The sequence below is a fragment of the Tachysurus vachellii genome, chromosome 7 (assembly GCF_030014155.1).
Source record: "Tachysurus vachellii isolate PV-2020 chromosome 7, HZAU_Pvac_v1, whole genome shotgun sequence".
NCBI classification, from domain to species: domain Eukaryota; kingdom Metazoa; phylum Chordata; class Actinopteri; order Siluriformes; family Bagridae; genus Tachysurus; species Tachysurus vachellii.
In genome coordinates this window covers 17,266,515-17,280,221 of record NC_083466.1, presented here as the reverse complement: position 1 = coordinate 17,280,221, position 13,707 = coordinate 17,266,515, and the positions used below count along the sequence as shown (strand labels likewise).

General features: G+C 41.3%; 1 protein-coding gene across 2 annotated transcripts in view; it reads right to left on the bottom strand.

Annotated features, from left to right (window-relative positions):
• Window positions 1–13,707, bottom strand: part of plcb3 (phospholipase C, beta 3 (phosphatidylinositol-specific)) — a 66,018-nt gene that overhangs the window by 15,000 nt on the left and 37,311 nt on the right. For both annotated transcript variants that reach the window (XM_060874669.1, XM_060874670.1), the window contains exons 3-11: window positions 7,999–8,067; window positions 6,909–7,058; window positions 6,477–6,556; window positions 5,678–5,731; window positions 5,381–5,453; window positions 3,170–3,270; window positions 2,766–2,932; window positions 2,529–2,675; window positions 1,976–2,133 (exon numbers count right to left, since the gene is read on the bottom strand). In XM_060874669.1, coding sequence (XP_060730652.1) covers window positions 1,976–2,133; window positions 2,529–2,675; window positions 2,766–2,932; window positions 3,170–3,270; window positions 5,381–5,453; window positions 5,678–5,731; window positions 6,477–6,556; window positions 6,909–7,058; window positions 7,999–8,067 — 999 coding nt within the window. The remainder of the gene's footprint in view (window positions 1–1,975; window positions 2,134–2,528; window positions 2,676–2,765; window positions 2,933–3,169; window positions 3,271–5,380; window positions 5,454–5,677; window positions 5,732–6,476; window positions 6,557–6,908; window positions 7,059–7,998; window positions 8,068–13,707) is intronic.

Here is a 13,707-nt window from a genome sequence, read left to right as displayed (position 1 = left end):
GGACAGAATGACAGGTGTAGATGAGTATGGTGAGAGTAGATGGACAGAATGACAGGTGTAGATGAGTATGGTGAGAGTAGATGGACAGAATGACAGGTGTAGATGAGTATGGTGAGAGTAGATGGACAGAATGACAGGTGTAGATGAGTATGGTGAGAGTAGATGGACAGAATGACAGGTGTAGATGAGTATGGTGAGAGAGATGGACAGAATGACAGGTGTAGATGAGTATGGTGAGAGAGATGGACAGAATGACAGGTGTAGATGAGTATGGTGAGAGAGATGGACAGAATGACAGGTGTAGATGAGTATGGTGAGAGAGATGGACAGAATGACAGGTGTAGATGAGTATGGTGAGAGAGATGGACAGAATGACAGGTGTAGATGAGTATGGTGAGAGTAGATGGACAGAATGACAGGTGTAGATGAGTATGGTGAGAGTAGATGGACAGAATGACAGGTGTAGATGAGTATGGTGAGAGTAGATGGACAGAATGACAGGTGTAGATGAGTATGGTGAGAGAGATGGACAGAATGACAGGTGTAGATGAGTATGGTGAGAGAGATGGACAGAATGACAGGTGTAGATGAGTATGGTGAGAGAGATGGACAGAATGACAGGTGTAGATGAGTATGGTGAGAGTAGATGGACAGAATGACAGGTGTAGATGAGTATGGTGAGAGTAGATGGACAGAATGACAGGTGTAGATGAGTATGGTGAGAGAGATGGACAGAATGACAGGTGTAGATGAGTATGGTGAGAGAGATGGACAGAATGACAGGTGTAGATGAGTATGGTGAGAGAGATGGACAGAATGACAGGTGTAGATGAGTATGGTGAGAGAGATGGACAGAATGACAGGTGTAGATGAGTATGGTGAGAGAGATGGACAGAATGACAGGTGTAGATGAGTATGGTGAGAGAGATGGACAGAATGACAGGTGTAGATGAGTATGGTGAGAGAGATGGACAGAATGACAGGTGTAGATGATTATGGTGAGAGAGATGGACAGAATGACAGGTGTAGATGATTATGGTGAGAGAGATGGACAGAATGACAGGTGTAGATGATTATGGTGAGAGAGATGGACAGAATGACAGGTGTAGATGAGTATGGTGAGAGAGATGGACAGAATGACAGGTGTAGATGAGTATGGTGAGAGAGATGGACAGAATGACAGGTGTAGATGAGTATGGTGAGAGTAGATGGACAGAATGACAGGTGTAGATGAGTATGGTGAGAGAGATGGACAGAATGACAGGTGTAGATGAGTATGGTGAGAGTAGATGGACAGAATGACAGGTGTAGATGAGTATGGTGAGAGTAGATGGACAGAATGACAGGTGTAGATGAGTATGGTGAGAGTAGATGGACAGAATGACAGGTGTAGATGAGTATGGTGAGAGTAGATGGACAGAATGACAGGTGTAGATGAATATGGTGAGAGTAGATGGACAGAATGACAGGTGTAGATGAGTATGGTGAGAGTAGATGGACAGAATGACAGGTGTAGATGAGTATGGTGAGAGTAGTTGGACAGAATGACAGGTGTAGATGAGTATGGTGAGAGTAGATGGACAGAATGACAGGTGTAGATGAGTATGGTGAGAGTAGTTGGACAGAATGACAGGTGTAGATGAGTATGGTGAGAGTAGTTGGACAGAATGACAGGTGTAGATGAGTATGGTGAGAGAGATGGACAGAATGACGGGTGTAGATGAGTATGGTGAGAGAGATGGACAGAATGACAGGTGTAGATGAGTATGGTGAGAGTAGATGGACAGAATGACAGGTGTAGATGAGTATGGTGAGAGCAGATGGACAGAATGAAGGTGTAGATGAGTATGGTGAGAGTAGATGGACAGAATGACAGGTGTAGATGAGTATGGTGAGAGAGATGGACAGAATGACAGGTGTAGATGAGTATGGTGAGAGTAGATGGACAGAATGACTCGTGTATAGATAGCTTCACCTTGAAGGGGATTTCGGTTGTCATGGTGAAGCCGTGTGTTATAATGGGCTCTTCATCGGGTGGACGACCTTTCCAGCAGTCCAGCTCGATACAGCGACAACCGGTGAGCAAAACCTGTCTGTACATCTCCACTGAGGACAGACCTGTTAACTGACCCACTACACACACACACACACACACACACACACACACACACACACACACACACAAAATAAATGATGTCACTCTTTGAAGGATACTCTCCAAACTCTCCACAGTTTTCACTCCTGTTATTTTTCAAAACTTAGTTATACTGTAAAGCTTTTTTCTTTTTCCAGAAAAACCTTTGCAGAAAAACTGCAAAAATAATATTTCCATTTTCCACATTTCCATTCCATTTGCCCAGTTTTCCCACACCACACAGGACTCATGTCCACCCTGGAGCACACTAGGAAAGAGTTCCTACTGAGTTTCCTACTGAGCAGAGAATGCTCTTTTGGATTTAGATGTTTACAAGTAATTGTGAGCATGATGGAATTTAAAAAGTAGGACGTTTTACAGGGAGTGTACAAACCTGTGAGGTAGGTGTTGTGCGAAGAGTTGATAAAATAATGAGAGAGTGACTGGTTCATATCGTCCATGATGTCGAACCTTTCTGAGGGAACCACTGCGTTTTCCTCTCCCCCCAGATATTTACTGAATGTCATTAGAGAGATCTGGTCTACACACACACACACACACACACAATTATATTATAATCATTATCCTCTCATTATTCACTGCATGTCCTACAGTGAGTGTGTGTGTTTACCTCTTTCCAGCTGGTGGGGGTTAGTCTCATATTTTTCCATGAGCTGTCGTACCTGCTCTCGCTTGAGGGGTGGGTAGAGAACCTCATTCAACCGTGAGTCCCTTTGCTTACGGTTGACAAAGTCCATCATCTGATCCAGGGTAAGAAAGGGCTTTGCTTTAGAGCCACTGTGTGCATGCACACACACACACACACACACACACACACACACACATATACACACATACACACATACACACATACACACACACTTTATCAGGTGTATAAAGTGTATAAAACTGCAATGCCTACACATCACTTTAAATAATCCCTGTTTCATTTCAATACATCATCAATTAAATAAATAAAATCTAAAACAAACAAGTGGAACAGAATCACGTTCTCATCCTCTGTACATCACTCACAGCTCCATGAAGATGTGGTCGATCTCAGTCCTCAGGCACATTTTGTTCAGGAAGCTCTGGAACATTTCCCAGGTGAAATCCTCTATCTTGATCCCATCAGCCTAAGGGAGACAAATCAAATGGCTTTGAAACACTTTGGTTGTGTATTTGTACATCGTCAGTGACAGTAAATAAGCTCCAGTATTGCCAAGTATCTCATCTTGGTTTGAATACCAAACAAAAAAACAACCAAAAAAAAAAAAACATTTATCTGATCTGATCTATCTGATCTAATAAATCTGATCTGATTTATCTGATCTAATAAATCTGATCTGATTTATCTGATCTAAAAGCCAAATGGGTGTTTTAACTGATCAACAGTGAATCTTTAAAGTACAGCGGTTGCCTGATGCTCATGAAGGCAAGGATTACTGGCTAATTCCAGTGTCAAGACTTTAAACACTGAGGCTCTGTCTGAAAATCTGATGCAGTATTTTAGCAATGGAATGTATTTTATTTCAGAAGAACATGCTGCACTAAACTGAGGTGAAAGATCATTTTGCTGTACTTTCTCTAACTGACCGGAGGAAACTAAGACGGCAGAAACATTGTGTAGCTTTGTACCATTGTGTAAGAACATTCTCGCTTAATCACCTCTGGCTCTTTTACTTCAAATATTGGTGTTGTACTTCATTATGTCAACTTGAAATTTTAGTGCATCATCCAGGTATTAATAAAACAGCACATCTTTCTTAGTTGCCCTGTGTGAACAGTCTATAGTATACAAAGAGCCAGCTTGATATTAATCCCTACATCAGGAGTGGCCAATAAACAGGTCTGTGTGGTGGCATTTTTACATTCCAACCAGCCTAAAGACAAAAATCAGACAAAAATCAATTGATGAATCAGTGCAGCATGAACAATGCATGCTTCACAACATATCTTTTTTCACCCTTGCCATATCATTTCACTTGTACTCTGCTTTGAAATTCTGTTTTGCACCAGCTGAGGGCAGCACCGCTACAGCACTAAAAACACACAGCTGCCTGGACAACCTGACACAAATCCCTTCGTTTGTTCATTTCATTGTCCAGGATCATACTGTGACCAGTTTATCAGCTTCAAAAAAAAAAAAACACTCAATTTTCTGTAATATTGCATCAATGCGTGTTGATTTTCCCTCTGGACTACACATCTCTGCATGCACAGGTGGGGAATCTAATATAAATCGATATCATGCCACACTTTTAACACTTGGTGCAGAATTTGAACCAAGAGTTTCGCCTTCTTTTTTTTTATTGCTGTAGAAAACTTAATTCTGGTTGGTCATCAAATATTTCCGAACTTCCTGAAAAAGCAATTCGGATAGAAGTGAACATACTCCTTGGATATGTATATACTGGATATATAACATGGATATACTGATACTGTAGCATCAAGTACGACGGACGCTCTACGTATTAGTGGGGAGTGTGACTGTTGACATGCTGGAGATTTCAGTGAGAATTAATTTATTAAGTTTTAAGACATGAGAAAGTCCATTTTTTGTGTTACTAATTATCCAGAAGAAGAAAAATGACTCACTGAGCTAAGTTGAATGAATAAAAATAAATGGAAAAAACAAGTAAATAAAATGAATAAAAACCTAAACAAATTATTTGGCCAAAGTATCAGTTACTTGATGTTAAAGTCTTATTAATGAAACTGCCGTCTATTGAATGGCATGAGTGCCAGTGTGCTCGTGCCTATTGGCCGAATCACAGCAATTCCTAAAGGGTTTCCTTTCTTTACATATTTATTCAACAAGATTATCAGATGACACTGAAACCATGTACACATTTATATGAAGAGTTTTTAAGAACGTAGATTTTTCTGTTGTGAGCTCCCACAAAAACACTTTCCAAAGTGGAGGAAATCTAGTTTCCCTGTGTGAATGTCCTAGAGCTTTATCATCTATATCAGGGCTGCTGACCAGACGCTTACATTGAGGTGTGTTGTTTTTTTATGTTCACATAAAAAATTTTAAACCATGTAAATTACATGGACATGTACATTCACAAAGAAAAGTTTGTTTAGAGAAGTACACTAAAATCTCTCTCTCTCTCACACACACACGCACACATGCACACGCACACACTCACACACGCACACACGATGAAGCTATACATGTCTTCTAAGTAACCAGGGGAAAGACATGAGCCCTAATTGCATGAGGGATAAATGAGTGAATACCCTGTTAGCCATGAGGTTGCACTGCTCCAACGCTGTCTCCACTCGCCTCTTGTCAGAGAACATCTTAAGAATACTGAGAAAGACAGTGTAGAACTCTGAGTCATTACGAGGAACATCAGTTCATGCAATTTGCATATACTTTGTTTTGACAGCCATGTACTACTAGCTAAACTGAGAACAAAAGTAAAGAGCAGAAGGAAAACCGACTTTATGAAAGAAGATGTGGTGAAATTAATACAGATTTGTGTGTGTGTCTGTGAATGTGTGTGTGTGTGTGTGTGTGTGTATCATACTCACTTCTTTAGTGGGATTTTCCCATCTTGTGTGACCTGCAGTGTTAGCTTGGTGTATCTTTGTTGGGGAAGAACACAAGAAAAAATGAGCAATGTGAATTATAACCGTTAATCACAAAAACACTACAATAAAACTCCTCAAGTGCCATTAGAACCAATATATTTACATTTATTTCCCACCTAATTATCAACCAGGAGACTTCACAATACCTACATTTCACCAAGCATTGTAGGTAATTCTTTAATTTTTAGTACACACACACAAATCTTTACATTTACAGAATTACAATAGACACATGAGATAAGGATCTGAGGAGCGCTTGACCGCATCACAAGTACACAACTGTAACACAGCTCACAATTTTAGTTTTGCTTCTTCTTCTTCTTTTTTTTTTTTTTTTTTTTTTTAAAATCAGAGCCCAAATTATTTTTGACAGAATCAGACTGTAGCTCTTTTTTCATTGGCCTGGAGGTTGAGTGAAGCTTTCTGAGGTTAAATAAAGAAAGAAAGGGGAACGAGAGAACAGATGGATGTGTGTTATACATTTACAGCAATGTGTAAAACACTGGAAAACCTCATGGGCTGCAAGCTGGTAATGATAAGGACATGCACAGGCACACACACCGAATTACTTTGCGAGGACCTTCTGCTTATATATAGCTAATTAATGTACAAAATACATATCGAGAGAGAGAGAGAGAGAGAGACTAATTGTTGCCTTGATTGCCAGCTCATTACATCCCTACATACACAAATACACAATAAACATGCACAGTCACATACACACTAACACAATACTCACGCCTTGAGTAAGAAGGTGTTGCGTGAGGCATTTTGGGACAGTAAGTTTATGGCAAGTTTAAACAGCTCTTCAGTCCACACCTGGAGATTAGAGTAAACGCGCACATACACACACACACACACACACACACACACACACACACACACACACACAGACACATACACACAAACACACGTAAACAGAATAAACCAGTTTGAGTGAGATGTAAAAGGATTACATTTGGTCGGGTCCTTTTATTTACATGTTTTATATCATTATAGACTGGTGCTTTGTTTTGCTGTAGCTGTAATTGCCTTGCTCTACAATCAGAAATTATTGCTTTAGATATATTAATTGACAGAGTGGTCAAGAAACTAAGAGACAGGCGTGACGGAGAAACAGTTGGCAGCCATCGCAGAGAGGGGGCATGTGGTGTTTGGTTGCCGTGGTTACCTTGGCAATGTCCTCATGCATGGCCTGGAAGTTAAGAAAAGAGATGTTGACCAGGTCGTTGCCGTAGACAACTGTTATTAACTTCGTTGTCGTAGCCTCCACATTGCCCTCTCCTTTTCCACAGCCCAGCACTTCACGCAAACGTGGGTCCTACACACACACACGCGCACACACATGCACACACACATGCACACAGAGTCAGATTGTAACCTCAATAGACTGGGTACATGAGACACCCCACACATCCTACAAGTCGTTACACCACAGTGAGTGTGGCTTCCTCTGAACCAGCGCTGGAGCAACGATAAGAGTGGAAGGCTACTGTGTGTGTGTGTGTGTGTGTGTGTGTGTGTGTGTGTGTGAGTGTGTGTTAACCTGTTTATGCCTAACACTCCCATTCCTGCCAAGATCTGCTACTGTAATCCTAAAGACACGGATCCTGGGTCTCCTCACAATATGTCCATACAGAATACACTGCTTTGTTTACAATGCATAGTTTTATTTCTCCTCTTCTACACATGTATACTGCATTGACCCAAACCCCCATCCCCAGTGTCACCATGAAGAACCCATAAAAGTCCTCTAAAAATTTCAGAGACATAAATCTACATAAAGCTGCTTTGTGACAATATGTATAGTTTAAATTGGAATTGAACTGATGGAGTGGGGATATTTCTCCCTAACTGTAGGGCTGTAAAACCTGGCACAGATCTTTGTGGGTCATCTTTGGAGGTCTGATCTTGCAAACATAAAAACTTTGTTCCAAAATGGCTGCCAATAAACCCTCCTAAGGACACCAGGGCACCAAGCTCTGTAGGCCAACTGACCCGAACAACTGACATGTTTATTATGTTTATTATTTAAAGAAATCTCAAGCTGATATGACAAGGAATGTATGTACAATTATATATGGCTCTTATTTATTCAGGTTTAATTCCACAGAGCTGAAACAGCACCCTTTTAACACACAGAGTTTAAAAACATAACGGCTATAAAACGACTCTCAGACACACACACACACACACACACACACACCATTAAAGCTATAAAACGGTTAATACAAAAGCACACACTCTTATACACACAGTACCTTTGGTATCTTGGCAAACTTCCCTCTTCTGGTGTCTCTGATATGGCTGATGTCCACAATCTCGACCTCCTGAGGAGAAATGAAAATAGAACGTTATAAACAATCGCATGAGTGTACTCGCAAACCATCTGCACCGCTGAACTCTGGCTTTTACACAAGTCTCGCTGTTATTCACCCGAGACAGAGAATAACAAAGCTGTGAAGTCCACTTTGTGTTAAAACACTGAACGCTGCCTAACAGATCGGCCCTGCTGCAGTAGGCAGCGAGTGGAGGGAAGGAATCCTCGTTTAAATATGAAGTGCAAAGTTCTACACTGAAAGTGGAGATGAGATTTTGTCACAGGATCATAATAATGAGGACTTGTAGCAAGGGAAAAGGAGAGAAGACATGGAAGTTAATTTGGGTTGAAATCTCCAATGTTATATGAAAAAAAGGTGTGACATATTAATGAGCAACCAATGACCAGATATTAGCCCCAATTTCCAGCAACAGCATGACCTGGAGAGACTGAGCTGTGCAGTCATGCATGTTTGAGAATGTTTTTTTCCTCTGATCACTTCTCAGTTTGCTCAGTCTTTTAGTCGTCCACAGTCTCACACTGGAATACTGGAGCGATGTCACATCCAGACGTCAGTGTGCGATTCAGACGTAGAGAGACTCGCCAAGCACTGACCAATAATTACAAGCGCACTACGCCATAACCTCACAGACAAAAGGTTATGGCATGGGGTTGCTCACAAACCCAGATTCCAGCCCGAATACAGGGTGTGCAGGAGGATATAGTAAAACTGCGGAGGAAGAAAGCTGAGCTTGAGCACTCTGTACACAAAGTGGCTCATAAACCGGCACAGTAAACAAAGCAGAACAGGAGTGTAAATATTCTCCGGCTCTGGTTTCTCGCTCTTTTTCTCTTTCATCCTTTCTGCCTTTGTGTCCTCCTTTCTCTCGTGACCTCTTCATCTTTCAAATAAAATGCTCTTCTCTTTGTGCCGCTGCTCCTGCTGCTTTATTCAGATTCTATTTTCTCTTATTTGGCAACCTGACTAACTTTCTCTGGCTATCCATTATGATGGAGTTGTTGAGCTGAATTTTCCCTTGGGTTTGTGTGACCAGTTAGAGGTTACTGATAGGAGTCCACTAGGGAAGTGGGATATGGACACACAATCTGGACACTAGAAGGACATGCACATACACTCCTGGGAGACACACTGAACACTAGAGGGATATGTACACACACTCCTGGGAGACACACTGAACACTAGAGGGATATGTACACACACTCCTGGGAGACACACTGAACACTAGAGGGACATGGACAAACACTGCAAATGCTAGAGGGACATGGACACACACGTCAAACACTAGGGGGACATGGACACACACATCAAACACTAGAGGGACATGGACACACACGTCAAACACTAGAGGGACATGGACACACACTGCAAACACTAGGGGGACATGGACACAAACGGCAAACACAAGGGGGACATGGACACACACGTCAAACACTAGGGGGACATGGACACACATGCCAAACACTAGAAGGACATGGACACACACTCCAAACACTAGGGGGGACATGGACAGAAACTCCAGGGATACACTCTGAACATTAGAGGGACACTGACATACATTCCAGGGACACATTCTGAACATTAGAGGGACATGGACACGCACTTCAGACACACAATTAGAACACATGAGGGTGTCCCATTCTTATTTTTGGGCCTAATGGACCCTTGCATAAAGCCAGCGTCATGTCACGTTTCAGAACCCATATGGATTGTCAAAAAAACCAAGAGGATAAAGAAAATGAAATCTGCATCCTATGATTAAGTTTTATTATTCCTTTCATAGTCAGTCATTAAGCAGCATTCTGTACACAAAAAATAAACCAAGTAAAATGAAACTAATTCAGATTAAACTGAATATAATCCATAATGACCTAAATACCTGATGAATAGTTTAATACCACAACACTTTATATAAAGGTAAAGTGTGAAGTCTTGTTTTTTGCACTTCTGAGTGAACTTGTTTTGCAATTTATTCAGGAAATTACATTACTGGACTTTTCACACTGAGCTTAATGCCGAGTTATTGCCGGTCTAAACCCTGCATTTAGCCCTGTGTAGATGAACGTTTCACACTGCTCATTCAGAACACATTCTGCTCATTTCTTGCCACTGATATTTACCCGGTGTTATAAAACACTTCTCTGAAGCAGAGTCAGCAGCACTTTGTCAAGGTTAACCAGCGTTGCAGTGCCAAGCATGTACAGTGTGAAACGATCCTGTGTTGGAACATTACAGTCAGACGCTTATCAACAATAAAACAGTAAGGGCCACATATCGAATGTTTTGTACAGTTAGAGAAACTAAACAGCAGTGAAAAATAAAGCCAAAAAAAAGCCAAGAAGGATTTGCATCACAACAAGTTTCTCTCACTGATGGGTATTTTTAAACTGAGTGATCTTTCTCACTGTATTTATCCAGTCATGGTTGTTGACACCCAGCGTTTAGGACTGTACAGTGCGAAACGTTAGATTGTTAGCGTGGAATCTGAAATAAGATAACGCAGGAGTTTACAATGATCCAGATTTCACTCTTTCCAGTTTGAACATCTCTTGAGTGTGTAAACCTGCCTGTATCCCTGAATAGCTACCATGAAAACGCAGTACTGAACACAACACTCAAAAACAGCTTGAGGACTTTTCCCAAACATTTTCTGGTCACGCCTATAAACCCCTCCATTATAGTGATGGGAAGTTCGGTTCTTTTCCGCGAACCGGTTCTTTCGGACAGTTTGTTTTAATGAACCAGTTCAATAATCCAGTTCACCAGTTCTTTTCCATCCTGACGTAGTGACGTAAATTTCTTCATCCCGCCGCTGCCGGCAGATATTAATACAATCAATTTAACACATTTGAAAAGTTCTTTGTAATCATAACTTTAGTTGAATGCGTTTCTTACATTTAAGTTTTGCAACTAAAACACCCAGTACAGGCATTGATGTGCAAATGTGGGTGTTTTACGTGTCTTAAAGATATAAAGTTAATAAACTAATCTTCATCAACTTACAAAAACTTACAAAAAAAAGCATAATTTTGAAATGTTTCTTTCGCTCCATCAGTTGTTTCAAAACTAATGCAACTGAGTTAAACACTCATACGTTGATAAGACATTAAATCATAACCATTTACATTTGTTGCTGTATCAGTTCAGTGATTTACACATGCGCAGTAACAACAGCTCGTCGGTTCTCAGTATGTCGGACGCGTACGTAAGAAACAGTTCTCAGTTCAGTGTACTGATGATTCGTTGTATCAGTTCAGTGATTCAAGCATGCGCAGTAACAACAGCTCATCGGTTCTCGGACGCGTCTGAAAGAAACAGTTCTCAGTTCTGTACCTATGATTCGCTGTATCGGTTCAGTGATTCATGCGCAGTAGCAACAGCTCGAGCTCACAGTTCTCTCAGCACAACATGTCTCAGTTCAGTGTACAGGAGTTACATACTCCGGGATATTAGTTTATTTAGAGTCGGAGGGGCTGTCAGGCATGACCAAAAGTGAGCAACTTTAGTAAATTGTGGATCAGCGCTGACTCAAGACGCGAACTGTTTAGAACGAATCAGTCCGATTTGGTGAACTGGTTCATCCGGTTCACTAAAAAGAACCGGTTCAAAAGAACGATTCGATCACGTAATGACCATCACTACTCCATTACTTCACCAAGGAGTGGACACAGAAGAGGATCACTTAGAATATTTGGAAAATTCCATCCATCCATCAATTTTCTACCGCTTATCCGGGGCCGGGTCGCGGGGGCAGCAGTCTAAGCAGGGACGCCCAGACTTCCCTCTCCCCAGACACTTCCTCCAGCTCTTCCGGGGGAATACAGAGGCGTTCCCAGGCCAGCCGAGAGACATAGTCCCTCCAGCGTGTCCTAGGTCTTCCCCGGGGCCTCCTCCCGGTTGGACATGCCCGGAACACTTCCCCAGGGAGGCGTCCAGGAGGCATCCGGAACAGATGCCCGGAACATTTAATGACTTAATTCTGTTTGCTGATTCTGAATGAACTGTTTAAAAGCCATAAACCGGAATCTACCGAATATTCGTTTACAAGAAAAGAAACGTGTCGTGTGTTTATCCTGTCAGAATTACCGTAACGGTAAAGTGATAGATGTGAGACTCAGCTCCTCTTACCGTTCATACATTATAAAGCTAAACTGTCCTTATACTCTATAGTGAGTTTTACAAGATGTTTAAAAGTTGCTTGTCATTCTGATTTGGAAACTCCAGACTCTTTTCTTACCCCACAAAAGGGTCATTATATAAATAAAGGGGGGAAAAAATAAAAGTTTGCAAAAGTAGATAAAAAAAAAAAAAAAAAAAAAGGAAAATCATTTACATACTGATTGATCAGAATCAAGATTAGGAACATATTATACACAGATTTTTAGGATGCATGTAAATTTCAAATCATGATAAACACAATAAGTCATTAAAGCAAATCTTGATGTTATCAACATGTTACATATCGGGCAGAATGCCCAGTTTATCTTCAGCCTCAGGACACTGTGTTGTCATTCCTCTCTAATCAGAGCTGTCTGTAACAGTCCAGCACTCTTCCTGTGGCAGAGACCACAGACCCAGTTGTACATCACCTTGTGTTTTGCGTGTACGAGTCTGGACTTGTCACATATCTTGCAGTGTGTTTCTGTAGGCTGAGCAGTCGTGCATGTGTGTGTAAGTTACAGCATGTGTCTGCATGTTCTGCTCTCTTACAGTGGAGCAGCAAACTCACACACACATTTTTTTATTCCTCTCTTACCAATGGCATGTTTCTTCTTAACAGCTCAATGCTGTTTCCTGTATATCAAGTGGCGGCATGAGGGTAGGAGAACAACACACACACACACACACACCCTCACTTGTCAAACAATCTGGTAGTCTATTTATCACAGTGTTTTCACACACCGAGAACAACTGGAGGAACACAGACAGTAAGTTGTACAGTACTGTAAACTGCACTTACTTAAACAATATCTTTGCAGCATAAACATCACAAATCAAACAAACATCACAACATCACAAATCACAGATATTGAATAAAGAATTAGTAAACTGCCATGAAAACCACCAGCTCTGTTGGTCCATGAAGCATGTGCTTTTGGAAGACAAGCTCTATTCTCGAACTGTTAATGTCAGTACATGATCGCTCACTCCTGAAGACAAACTGGTTTTCTGACTCCTGTTTTGGATCAGAACGGTATGGGGGAGTGGACATGGAAGAACAGGAACGGCAAGAGGCTCGTGAAACATGAGTATGGGAAACTCCAACCTAACATGACACAACAAAAAGAGCTGTTTGCTGCAACCCGCATTGCGTGAGTGTGTGTGTGTGTGTGTGAGTGTTTGTGTGTGTGTGCTGGTGGCATCTGTAAGGATCTGATCAAAATAAGTAAGTAACAAAGAAACTGTGTGTGCTTGTGTTAGGTAACGCTGTAAGTAACCTGGATGACGAATGTGACGTCCTCCTTCTGGAAGCCTGAGGCCCTTCTTTGACCTCTAACCTCTGATCCTATGTCTCTGACTGGACCTTTTGTTTAGAGCTGTCTGACAGAAACAAATCCTAAACAATGCTGCAAACAGAATTATAGCATTGTTCCAGTCCTTTACTAATCTAATTTTCATAATGTTTACATA